The sequence below is a fragment of the Penicillium arizonense genome (assembly GCF_001773325.1).
Source record: "Penicillium arizonense strain CBS 141311 chromosome Unknown PENARI_contig015, whole genome shotgun sequence".
Classification (NCBI taxonomy): Eukaryota; Fungi; Ascomycota; class Eurotiomycetes; order Eurotiales; family Aspergillaceae; genus Penicillium; species Penicillium arizonense.
In genome coordinates, this window is record NW_019173292.1 from 326,153 (window position 1) to 339,507 (window position 13,355).

The 13,355-nt window shown below is 49.6% G+C and overlaps 3 protein-coding genes across 3 annotated transcripts; all 3 read left to right on the forward strand.

Annotated features, from left to right (window-relative positions):
- Positions 1–2,639: 2,639 nt before the first annotated feature.
- Positions 2,640–4,401, forward strand: PENARI_c015G04451 (cation diffusion facilitator family transporter; the record flags this gene model as incomplete). Its single annotated transcript, XM_022633759.1, has 4 exons — positions 2,640–2,718; positions 2,780–2,826; positions 2,879–2,965; positions 3,025–4,401. The coding sequence occupies 4 exons, from the start codon at positions 2,640–2,642 to the stop codon at positions 4,399–4,401; spliced, it is 1,590 nt and encodes a 529-aa protein (XP_022486300.1).
- Positions 4,402–7,289: 2,888 nt separating this feature from the next.
- On the forward strand, positions 7,290–9,309 carry PENARI_c015G09964 (putative manganese ion homeostasis (Fr); the record flags this gene model as incomplete). The annotated part of the gene is made up of 2 exons (XM_022633880.1): positions 7,290–7,622; positions 7,678–9,309. The coding sequence occupies 2 exons, from the start codon at positions 7,290–7,292 to the stop codon at positions 9,307–9,309; spliced, it is 1,965 nt and encodes a 654-aa protein (XP_022486240.1).
- A 1,823-nt stretch (positions 9,310–11,132) lies between these two features.
- On the forward strand, positions 11,133–12,806 carry PENARI_c015G08296 (sugar porter family MFS transporter; the record flags this gene model as incomplete). Its single annotated transcript, XM_022633838.1, has 2 exons — positions 11,133–11,230; positions 11,285–12,806. 2 exons carry the CDS (start codon positions 11,133–11,135, stop codon positions 12,804–12,806), a joined length of 1,620 nt encoding a protein of 539 aa, XP_022486418.1.
- Between the last annotated feature and the right edge of the window lie 549 nt (positions 12,807–13,355).

Below are 13,355 nucleotides of genomic sequence, written 5' to 3' on the forward strand. Positions count from 1 at the left end.
CTTAGTATGGCTTGGATCCAGCATGAGTTATAGGGTAGACTTGGGTTCAAGGGTGCGACCATTACTGATGGTCTTGAAGCGGGGGCACTAGAGGCCTTTGGTAATGATTCCACTCGTGGCTTGTTGACTAGCAAGGCAGGAATGGATATCCTGCTTGCTTCTGCGAGAAATGTGACTCAAGGAGAGAGTGTCGTTGATATTTGGTGGCTTCTTTGGAGGATAGGTCACTGGATAGACACGCTTTAAACCAGGGGACAGAGAGAATCATGAGGGTTCGGAGGAAGATTGTCTATGAGCTTACCATTCAAAATGGGGATATAGATATGATACATCTAGCTTCCGTGTTAAAAACATATTTACAACCAGTTAAAGAATTTGTGCAGAGAGTAGTGTCTAATAATTGCGTTCATAATTTCAAATTGGTATCATAAGTCTGCAGAGCACGGCACAAAGCAGCCCCCGATTCGTGCGATGGACGGTGATGCCAGCAACATGCGGTTTATTTCTCAGTATCGGCAAAGCTATACGATGGTGATCGTCGTCGAACGTGTACATCCCGACAGGCGAAAATGAACACGATAAAATGGGCGATTCTGTCCAAGTAAAAGGTCAGTAAAAGACTCTCGGATACTTGTTGCCACGGCAGAACTTACCCAGCTACTACTTGTATGGCTGAACCCGCAATCCTTAACGCTGTGGAATATAAAATATTGTCGGTGTTGGAGGCCAAGTAGGCGATGCCTACTAGTGCGAGGACTCCGAAGACAATATTGACACCCGCGGCGATTAGATCCAGCGCGACCAAAAAGCCAGGGTGAAAGGGTTTTCTGATTACAAAGAAGACTAAGTGAATTAATGACCAGAGAGCAGAACCCCCCGCCTAAACGAGGTTAAGTCAGATATGATGTTCGGGGCAGGGATTTTGGGGGCTCTTTTACCAATCCAATCGCAATATAGTCAGTGTCCCCAAGGCTAAAAACAATAACTGCAGCGATAGCGAGAGCAAAACATGTGATTCGCAAGCTAAGTAGAGTACCATGGCTTGTAGTGGAAGGGAAGTAGCTGCTCATATTGGGGTGAAGGGGCGTATTTGATATCTCGAAACGTGGTTAGTGGGCATCGGAATACAGGGGCGGAAGTAAGGTCTTATAAATCTATGCGGGGATTTAATGGAGGGCAGTGTACTTTCTTAGATAGGAATCAATCAATCTTATTGGGATTTGGCCCCAAGGTCATCACCTTTAGGTATCAAAGCATACGAGGTATGGCTCTAGCGAGGGTTCAATACTAAGGGATACTTGGCTATAATAGACGAAACTTTGCTAATTAAAAACACAATCATAATTTTATTGGAGGAGATTTATCACCATAGCACTGTAATCCACAGTTCTGCCTTGAAACTTGAAAGGAGCAGGGCTAATTGGGGCTATGCCGAGCCTCATGTGTCGATCCTCCTGAGCCTCCTGTCATCAGGATCTGGCAACTTTAGTAACTCCCAAGGTCTATTTCTACTGAAATCTGAGCTTAGGAAATCTGTTGAATCGTATATTGTATGGATATACTCTGTAGCGGTCCACGGAACTCCACCATGCCACATGGATCCCGAGTCAAACGGGGCCTCGTCTTCCAAAGATCCAATGACCATATTCCAAAGTGTCAGCAATCCAGCCCTAAAAGTTCCGTATACAATACGTTGTATGTCGGTAGAACGCCGGTGTGTCCCTCCAAGCCCGTAAGTAATCTGGGTCGCTTATGTACATGTATAGTTTTGGGGGGTCAAACGAAATACACTACCATCTAGAACTCACTGGCGCACGCCTCCGGTGCGAAATTAGCCAGTCTACAAAACAGCCGATGCCTTGGAACTCCACTTCTTAGGCTACACATATCAGGATGGATACATATCCCATGTGAATGCCGCCAAAAGTGCCAGTGTGTGGAAAATGTGCAACTTGGCGTCTGCGGGACATGCCAGTATACAAAATGCTTGATATATTGGCGCGAGGACCCCAGGAGGAGGGCGGGTATTGGCCGGAATTAAAGGATCAATGATAGTGCAGGCATGCATGAGCTAGTCCGTCGTCCCACAGAAATTGGCCGGTTTTGGAATTGCCGTGATACAACATTGTGTTTGCATAAGAGTGAAAGAGACGACAGTTCTAAAGAACAAACACGGTTGAAAAGAGACCCAGAATTAAGAAAGTTAAGTTCTTCGGAGCTAATAGGAGAGTTCCTTAGACTAGGCCGATCGGGATGTTGTGGATATTGCATCATCCTTCAACCGTGTACTCGTAGGAAAGGTACACAAACAACGTAGGTTATACGAATATATATATTAATCATATTATCCGTTCTTTTCAAACCGTTGGAATCCAAATCAAATGCATTAAGTAACATTATCCATTAAGTATAGGTTCTATCGATTGCATAAATACCCAGGAACAACGTAACGCCACCAGGTCCGAGTGGTTCCGCCGTTTCGAGCTCCACCAAAGTTCTTTTCCAAGTTGCGACTCATTTTTCTTCCTTTAAACCCCTCCTTTGACCTCTTCCGACCTCATTGATTCTATTTGAATTTCAGTCTTGACTTCAGTACACTTGATTTCGCCCTGCGCCACTGAGCGCGCCCACGATTCATCATGGGGCTTTCCAAAGAGAACCGGATCTTGATCCTGCTGGTCATTGATACGGCGTTCTTCCTGCTGGAGTTAATCACTGGTGGGTTATCCATGGACTTTGATCCAGAGCGAGCAGGCCTTTCTGACAGTGTGCTTTCTAGGCTATACCGTCCACTCGCTCGCCCTTGTTGCCGATTCCTTTCACATGGTACGCGAACCGCGATGCACGTTCCACAACGGGATTCTAACCTTACCAATAGCTGAATGATGTGTTATCACTGTGTGTCGGATTATGGGCCGTTAAGGTTGCAAACCGGGAGACGAGCTCCAATACCTACACCTACGGCGTAAGTTGGCAATCTCTCCGAGCCTCGAGCTTATCTGACAAGCGGATCTCTGCGTACAGTGGCAACGAGCTGAGACTCTCGGTGCCTTGGTGAATGGTGTTTTCCTAGTCGCATTGTGCATGTCAATATTCTTGGAAGCAATCCAGCGATTGGTGGAACCCCAGGTGGTGCAGAACCCGAGATTCGTGTGTATCGTTGGTTGCTTCGGACTTGCTTCCAACATCATCGGATTGGCCCTTTTCCACGACCACTCGCACGGCGGCCACGGCCACGGCCACGGTAACGACGAAGAGGATCACCACGATCACGATCACGATCATATCGAGGATGCAGAGCATGGCTACAGCGATCACGAGGAGGCCGCAGTTGCTCCGCAAAGTAGCGCCGCCCCCGAGGGCGCTACTCCAAACGCGCTCACTCATTCTGCCACTGAGCCTACATCTCCACAATCCCGCCGCCGCGGGACCCCAACCCGAAGCTCGCGGAGATACAGCACCTCGACCGGACGCGTTTTCGTGAGCGCCGAGGATATTCCCGTGCTCCCCGAAAGACTGCGCCAAGGAATCATTGCCGCCAGTCAGTACCAAAACGAGCAAACGTCGGATTCGGATACCGGTCGCGAGGAAGAGGAGATCCCATCTGAGCGCTCCGGTCTTCTGCGTCACCGTGACCGTGCCACTAATTACACCGACGAAGAGGGCGCGCCCTTCAAAGCCCCAGATCACCACCGCCAGGATGAGGATGTCCACAAGTCTCACAACCACACTAAGCCAAAGTCCAAGGATGGAAAGAAGGGTCACAGTCACGATTTGAACATGCGTGGTGTGTTCCTCCACGTTATGGGAGACGCACTAGGCAACATCGGTGTGATCGTTTCCGCGCTAATCATCTGGTTGACCGACTACGAATGGCGCTACTATGTTGACCCGGGCATTTCCCTGGTTATCACAATGATCATTCTTGCCTCCGCTATCCCGCTGTGCAAGGCCGCTTCCCGTATCCTGCTCCAGGCCGTGCCCCCTGGAATGAGCATCGACCACATCAAGGAGGATATCGGAAGACTCCCCGGTGTCATTGGCTCCCACCATTTGCACGTGTGGCAGCTTAGCGACACCAAGATTGTTGCCTCGATCCACCTCCAGGTCGATACCGAGATCAAGGGCGAAGGTTCTGAGCGATACATGCGCCTGGCCAGACAGGTGCGACGCTGTCTCCATGCCTACGGCATCCACTCTTCGACCATCCAGCCCGAGTTCGCACCCGAAAGCGACACCGAGGACAACCTGAGCCACCCCCATGCATCATCCTCCCGAGGCACCGTTGAGCACCAGCCTAGCCGCGCAGCTAGCATCCGGGAAGGTGACAACCAAGCCTGCCTTCTGGAGTGCGATGAGAACTGCGCACGTGGAGGACAGTGCTGCCCTAAGCCTACTTAATTTCCTACCCACACGCCCCCTTGTTTTACATGGATACCCATGGCCACCAAAACAATTCTACCCGACGGTTTCCCTATTCTGATACCCTATCAACACCACTCCGTTTATTTTGTGTGTTTTTTCACGCTACGCTTTCCTGTCAGAGTAATGATCTGTTAGCTCTCATTCTTTCGTGGTCTAGTCTCGGACTGCCAGTCCTCGCGGAATTAGGTCATAAGAGTGCCGGTATGTCATAGCAACATGCACTATGATCCTGTTTGTGTACGAGCACCCCTTGTATTGTTAGTACCTGGAGTGCATTCATGTATTTCTATCTATTCCTAATCAAACCCTTCATCTTTGACTTGAGATTGTATATTTGTTGGAACCTACATTTTATGGGTCCCTTTGCCCTTGTAAACCTGCATCGAAATGAATGCTAGTAGAACCAATCGGAACAGGAATTCCTCATAATTAAAAATAGCATGCTGCTCAAGCAGCGTCAAATCTGACTTCTCAAGGGTCCAGAGTGCTGGGCCCTCCTATACATCAAACAAACTTCATGATGGATATACCCGCAGTGCCTTTCATCGACCATTTATAAAAAGACAACATCAGCACCTGGCCATTCAACATATTCAACAGACCTGCCAAATACATATATCAGAAACTGAAGATCTGTCTCAAGTCTAATTATATAAACCCTCAACTTCCTCATCTTACTTCATTCTCTTCCCACTTCACCCCATACCACAGCCCACTCTCGATCTGAGTTCTTACTTCTACAACTGACTCTCGAATACCGCAAGAATCCCTCGACCGGTTCGTTCTTTCCATGCTGTCCCTGCGATTCAACTAGACATCTTGAACCCTGCTAACTTCTCAAGAACACGTCCAGATCATTGTGACTGATGAGGGTCACTCACTCATCATTCTATATATATAGCCGTGTTTCTTACGGGAAGTTGAACGGCAAGTGTCCTTCATGGACATTTTCGGCGGAATGGAATTGGGCCAACATATTTCGTTATGGTCCTTCCTTGGCTGCGCCCTGGGGGCATCTCACATGATGTCCACCTTTTCGTGGACATCAAAAATGGTATGGCCTTCGAAAATTGTGGAAATCTACTCAAGCTAACAATCAATGGAAGTTGATCGTGAATCATTTTCACCCCGAATCTCTTTATATTCTCACGTCTTTTCCACTGTTCTTATTCTTCCTTCGGTGTGACAGGCGAAATCTGTCTTTCCTGCTTCCACAAGAAAAAAAAAAGAAAAAGTATTGGAGTGGAAATCTACAGCGTCACGTCAGAATTCGTCCGAGACGCTTCGATGGAAGCAATGAAACATTCAGACTGCCCAGCTCCATCAGGAAATGAGAAACCCCTGGTTCATTGAAAGTAAACACCCAAACATGTGAGGGGAAGGGATTCGGAACCTGCGCGACAAGCGTAAATTGTTTTTGGAGTGAGTGATGGTCCGAAAACTCAATACGGGCAGCCGGTTATGTGTGGGGCCATTTTGAGAGGAGACAACGACCCCTCGCCAGAATCAAAAAGATAAAAGACAACAGAGAGAGAGAGAGAGAGAGAGCGGAGTTGAGCCAGCGCCTCGTCGTTCAAGAAACCTGTGCAATTGGTGAATACAGTCTACTCCGGGAAGCCCGTCAACAAGTGACTTGTGTTTTTTCCAGCTAGTCAGAGATGGGGAGCTTTCTTGTTGTGTCGCGTGAACAATCGTTGCTTGACCTAAAGAACTTTTATATTTGAATCCGGGAACATGACGTCCCATTGTTTTCAATATGCGTTTCACGCCTTTTCGCCTGGGACGCCATGCAGTGGGTAGTTGAAGGAGGAGCTGAGGAGACCAGCTGACCTACTTAGTACGTCCCCAGTTGTCCTTTTATAACAAATTAAGCTAACAATGGTCCTAGTGGGATCCAAATCCTCGAACATTTTCAAACAAGCTTATAACACGGCTTATTGCTAGTGAAACTGGCAGCGTTGCAATTCATCTATCTCTCATCACCTTGGAGAGGCGCACATCGCATTGAGCTGGACTGAAGGCCTTGACATACAGCTCAAATCCCACAGTGGAACTCTGTTGTTTATCTGGCAGGTGCAATCTTACATTTACTGCCCATGCTGGTCGCGGAATCCCTACCAAGCAGCGCGGCCAGCTCTGGCCCCGCGGCTTCACCACCGAGGGAGGTATCCAGCAGGAGCGCTTGCTCTCCGGCGGTTGTGTCATTGGGTACTTCTGGGGTAACCCCTGGATTGTGGTCTGGCGACAAACAGTTCGCTTATTTCCAGACTGCCACTACTCCAGGACAAGGCGACTGGCACTTCGGGTCCGCGGTGGCATCCGCCGACATGTTAGACGACGCGCATGTGGTGATGAAGTTCCTAGACAACCTGCCTTTCCAGCTGGTCCCAGCCTGGCAGCTGTCAGGCTTGCAAACCCGGCCTGTCAAGGACTTCTTACCATACTCGCGTAACGAATGGAAGTACTACCGTGGATATGGTTTTCCCCTTTTGCGCTTATATAACTATAGTGATATTCTCATTTTTTATAGCTTTTTCATTGAAATATAGAACAAATCTCGAGCCCTGAGATAAAGTACTTTATGGGGTTTTGTTTACTATTTGTAGTTATAAATAGCATCACGTGATCAGACCCGGGGTGATCTGCACGTCTAGCCTGTAGCTTGAATTATCACCCCTTGTTCTTCATGCAGTGAGATTCTCTGCTTGACTCTTTCGCCATTCGCTCTTTGCAGTCTTTTCTTTTCTCTGTCCTCTTCTTGTATGCTCAGAGCATGCCCTGCCATTCCTTTCGCTAGTTCAATATTCGCCCCATTGTGTTTGGGGCCACCTTGTCACCTAGGCTCGCTGTCAAGCTAACCCAACATGGCATACCCTTACCAACGCTCTGCGGGCGCCTCTCCTCTTCCCTCCTTCCACCAGAACTTCCAACCAAGTTCGCCGAGTATATCCAGTCGCGTGTGGCAGTTTGTTCCTCCAATCGCAAAACAATGGCTTTCGGAGGGGTCTCTCAGCCGTGGAATTGGTAGACACCGAGGCAGTGAGGGGTTCAAGATTACCGCAGTGCGAGCTCTGAAATCTATCTTGTCGATACCTACTGCCATCATCTTACTGTGGATTTACTCTATCTGGTGGGGCGAACGGAGAGTATTTGAGGATCACATCAACCAATGCCTCTGGGATAGTTGGGAAGAATGGGTAAGTGCTGTCGCAATCGCCTATACTCTACGTGGTACTGACTGCTGCATTTTAGCCCCAAGATGCAACACCGCACCATATTGCCTTCATCTCGGACCCCCAGCTCGTCGATCCCCACACCTACCCCGGTCGACCATGGCCTCTGTCAACATTGACTGTTAAATACACAGACCAATATATGCGCCGGTCATTCTCCTTAATCCAAGATCACCTCGAGCCGGACTCGGTGCTGTTCCTTGGTGACCTTTTCGACGGTGGCAGAGAGTGGGCTACCGGTACCACCACCAGCCCCGAAGCCCGGTATAAGAATATCAAAGACAATTTCTGGAAGAAGGAATACCGCCGATTCATGAAGATCTTCCTAGATCCTTGGGAGAAGAACAGTCCCGCACCGGTGGACGGACGAGGTCGCAAGTTGCTTGCGAGCTTACCTGGAAACCATGATCTCGGATTCGGAAATGGGATCCAAGAGCCTGTTCGTGATCGATTCCAGACCTACTTCGGACACAGCAACCGAGTAGATGTGATTGGAAATCATACATTTGTTTCGGTGGACACCGTCTCGCTGAGCGCAATGGACCAGCCTGATCCTTTGACAGGCAGCTCGCCGACAGCCGCAAGCGATGATACCTGGCCGGCTCGCCCGATTTGGAAAGATGCCGATGATTTCTTGGACAAGATGGCTATGCACAAAGCCAAGGCGGAAACAGAGGAACTTCGAATGCTGCAAAACCAAAGCGAGGGCCATATGTTTGATTATCGTGTGGTCGACGCTGTTGACCCGGCAATGCACCACAAGCCCGAGCTGACGAGCCCCGGATTCCCCACGATCATCCTTACACATGTACCTCTCTACCGCAAGCCTGCAACTCCTTGTGGGCCTCTACGCGAGCGCTATCCACCGTCTTCGGACGAGGAGCTGGAAGAAGATGAGCCCAATGCTTTGAAGATTTCAGGTGGCTACCAGTACCAGAACGTTCTCACACAGACCGTGTCCAACGAGTTGGTGTCTAAATCAGGACCCAATGTAGTCCAGGTCTACTCCGGCGATGACCACGACTACTGTGAAATCTCACACCGGGAATTCAATGGTTCTCCGAACGAGATCACAGTCAAAAGTATCTCCTGGGCAATGGGAGTGCGACACCCAGGCTTCGTGTTGACCAGTCTGTGGAATCCAATTGACCCCAAGACAGGCAAGCCCATCAAAAACGCATCGCCCACCATCCAAAACCACCTCTGCCTCCTCCCAGACCAACTGGGCATCTTCATCCACTACCTCACCATCCTCGGCTTCAGCGTCACCGTCCTCTTCATCCGCGCACTTTACCGGGCATTCTCCTCGCCGGAGCCATCATCAACCGGCGCACTCCTCCCACTCTCTGAACGCCGCCCACAGCATCACTCCCAAACCTCTGGCGCATCCAGCTCTACTTTGTCAGCGGGTGGCGTAGCCAGCCGCGGCGGAATGACAGCGTCGCGCTATCCTGGAACCAAGTCACCTGATTCCTACCGGGGTATTGACGAGGACATCATGTCCTCGAAAAACAAGACTTCATGGCGGCCCGCGTCAGCCACTGGGCCCCGCTCTACTGCCTCTCTTGTTGTGCATGACCTGTACCACTCTACCAAGACTGTGGCGCAGATAGTGTTGTTAGCGTATTTCATCCTGATCTGGCGCTGGTAGCCGGACCGTTCTTCAGCGAAAATAGACAATAATAGAATTGCATCCCCATCACATGGCGCTGCAGAATTTACTAGCTCCGATCTGATCCAGTTTGTAGTAATAGAATAGCAACACTAGGGCTAGAACAAGCACTAGAAAAAACTAGAAAAAACTAGAGCTAGGGCAAGAGCTAGGCCCGTGGCCTCGTGACCAGACCCTGACCCGATCCAAAATTTCCCCCGGTCCGGCCCCCAGACCTCGGACCTGCCATGTCTTACTCTTCCCCGGTCCATGTCGACTCTCTCGGAATCCTCCCGACGATTCACCGAAATGGCCAGACCTCGGCATAGCTTCGGGTTGTGCGTCCAATGCCCGTCACGGGAAAAATCCCGCACTCGCGTGTTAAACTCCCGCCAAGCCTCAACGCGGGCCGTTCAGGATTTGCAGGCTCTGTTTACTACAGTAGACCACGGAATATTTTCAGCATACAGTATTTCATTCTGGACACCAATGACCAACAAACAGAAACTAGTCTCAGCATATAATTTCTACCCACCGAAAATATGTTAACAGAAAAATAAAATCCATGTGTGAAGTAGAGTAAAGTGGGACCAAAAGCACGAATACAGTAGTCCAAACCTTCGCCCAGATCAAGACAAGTCAAACTACGGTCCAGGGGAAATATCCAATTTCCGTTTCCTTGTTCTGGCTCCGGTGAACAAAACTACATTTTACCGGGGTACAACGTCATTCTGTTGGTTGACAACCTTGCCTGCGGGTCATCGATATCTCCCCTTCATTGGCTCTTCCCCTCTTCCCTCCAGACTCGGGTCCCTTTCTGTCTGGGGTTACGTGGACCGTCTGGGGATAAAATCTGGAGTTGGGAAATGAGTTACAGTTCTCCTGAGTTCGATGTACAGTATGTCCCGCGTTTGTGTTGATCTTGTGGCGTTGGGGGACATGCCTCTTCCATACATGTATTGGGGGTTTGTAATCGTTCTGTTTACCTGCTGCATTTGTTCTAGTACTCGTAGTTTCTAGTCAAATATAGAATCAGCCATTACAATCCAGATCCCTAAAGCAGCCGACAAGAAAAAAACCGGAAGAAAATTTCGGCGGGAAGATGGACTGGCCAGGTCCCGTTGCCCGATGCGGGACGCCGATCGGCACTCTCATGTGGCTCGATCCGAGATTCCGGTTCCGGCTGTCAACCACATTTCCCCCATTATTTTCGCCGGGTCGTGTGTATTTGCTTGGCTATTTCCGTAGCCTTACAGAATACTGAACAAGGGTCTAACATTCTACAATATGTGGCTGATCCCAACGCGGGATGCCTACAATAATACACCGGCGTCGGGTTCCAAAGGGGTTCTCGGCTCCGTCCGAGTTTATCTGCTCGCATGACCAATGGCTGGCCCTGTGGCTGAGTCGCCCCACTCCAATCCCAGACTCTATTGGCCCACCCGGGGTTCGGCAAACCCTAACCCCAGGCTCAAAACATCTAAAAAAAAAGAAAAAAGGAAATTAAAAATAAACAGGAAATGAGACAGACCTGGAGTCCCCGCATATGCTTTCGGTTTGTCATTCGGCTTTGCCCGGGGTTCGGCCTGTAGCCATGTGTTGAGAGGATAAATAGGTCGTGATTGTCCCTGGTTTTGGGGCTTTACTGTCTTCTCATCTACTTCACTTCCATCTATACATCTTTACTTGTCTCTGCTGTGCGGATTCTCATTCTATTTTCTCCAGTCATATACTCTTGACTACTCCTCCTCACTCTACTTTCCTCTCTCCGACTTCTGATTTGATTACCTCAACTCGCTTTTCATCAATCGTCTCTATTTACAATGGGCTTCGCGCTGAAGAGGCCAGCTGATGCCACGGGCTCTGCGGCCCCGGCAATCATTATCGGATTGTTCGTTGCTTTTGGTGGTGTTCTCTTTGGGTATGTCTCCTATCCTATACTCCTATTCTCAACCAGACGCTAACAATGCTTTAGATATGACACAGGTACCATCAGTGGTATCCTCGCCATGAAGTTCTGGCGTGAGCTGTTCTCTACCGGTTACATCAACGAGAAGGATGGTCTTCCCGATATCACCTCCTCCCAGTCCTCCATGATCGTCTCTCTCCTCTCTGCTGGTACATTCTTCGGTGCTCTAGGTGCCGCTCCTATTGCCGACAAGTTCGGTCGTCGCATGGGTATGATCATCGAGACCTTCGTCTTCGTCTTCGGTGTCATCCTCCAGACCGCCGCTACCTCCATCCCCCTCTTCGTCGCTGGTCGTTTCTTCGCCGGTCTGGGTGTCGGTCTTCTCTCTGCTACCATCCCCCTCTACCAGTCTGAGACCGCTCCTAAGTGGATCCGTGGTACAATCGTCGGTGCCTACCAACTGGCCATCACACTCGGTCTCCTTCTCGCCGCCATCGTCAACAACTCCACCAAGGACCGCATGGACACAGGCTGCTACCGCATTCCCGTCGCCGTCCAGTTCGCCTGGGCCATCATCCTCGTCGTCGGAATGCTCATCCTCCCCGAAACCCCCCGCTTCCTCATCAAGCAAGACCGCCATGAAGAAGCCATCCGTGCCCTCGCCCGCCTCCGCCGCATGGACATCAACGACCCAGCCCTAGTCGCTGAGCTCGCGGAGATCCAAGCAAACCACGAATTTGAACTCCGTCTCGGAAAGGCCTCCTACCTCGAGATCGTCAAGGGCTCCCTCGGCAAGCGTCTCGCTACCGGCTGCGCCGTCCAGGCCCTGCAGCAGCTCGCAGGTGTCAACTTCATCTTCTACTACGGCACAACCTTCTTCCAGAACTCCGGCATCCAGAACTCCTTCGTCATCACCCTCATCACGAACATCATCAACGTCGTCTCCACCTTCCCCGGTCTGTACATGGTCGAGAAGTGGGGCCGTCGCCCTTTGCTCATGTTCGGTGCTGTCGGCATGTGTGTCTCGCAGCTCATCGTCGCTATCGTCGGCACCGCTGTCAACTCTGATGTCTCGAACAAGGTCCTCATCGCCTTCGTCTGCATTTACATCTTCTTCTTCGCTAGCTCTTGGGGTCCCGTCGCTTGGGTCGTTACCGGTGAGCTGTACCCGCTCAAGGCCCGTGCCAAGTGTCTCTCTATCACTACTGCCACCAACTGGCTGCTCAACTGGGCTATTGCCTACGCCACCCCTTATATGGTGAACAGTGGTCCTGGCAACGCCAACCTCCAGTCTAAGGTTTTCTTCATCTGGGGTGGTTTCTGCTTTATCTGTGCTCTCTTTGTTTACACTTGCATTTACGAGACTAAGGGTCTTTCCCTTGAGCAGGTTGATGAGCTTTACGCTAAGGTGCCTTTTGCTTGGAAGTCGGTTGGCTTTGTTCCTTCCGTGCACTACACTGATGTTCGTGATGTTGCTGATAACATGAAGAGTGGTGATCTTGCTCAGCTTGAGATTGATGCTGGTGAGAAGCGTGCTGGTGAGCATGCTACTCACCATGAAAGTGTCGGTGCTAAGGCTGATGTTTGATTGCATTACTAATGGTTCATGGGACTTTGTATGATTTTCATTTTGTTTTATTTGTGGATATTTGGTCCACAGGTTGGATTGCATCTTTATTATGATATTCATGTTTGTGTTATAGCGGAATGCATTTACTATATTATTTATCATCTTCTCCATTTAATTATCATCGTAGATTGGAACATGGCTCAGAGGCATAAACATTGCTTTATACCCATGGCTCGTATAGACATAGAACGTTAATACTCAGTCCATCGACTTCGTTTAAGCGGACCAATGGTTTTAGGTCTGTAGAATACCTCAAGCTTTCGAGAGACGGGGAATGTTGTCGACAATTACCAGTGGACGCCCTAGGTATTAGGTTGGTATGACCCATAGTGGGAATTATTAAAATTTATTCACACACGAAACTCCCATACAAACATAACCACAGCCCTCTATAGAACTACCATCACGAGAGTCAATAGGATTATCTAAATAAAATAGCACCAAGACGACCCCTTGGGCGTGCCTTTTTGATTAGCCACATGATATAGAGATAGTTATCAGCGACAT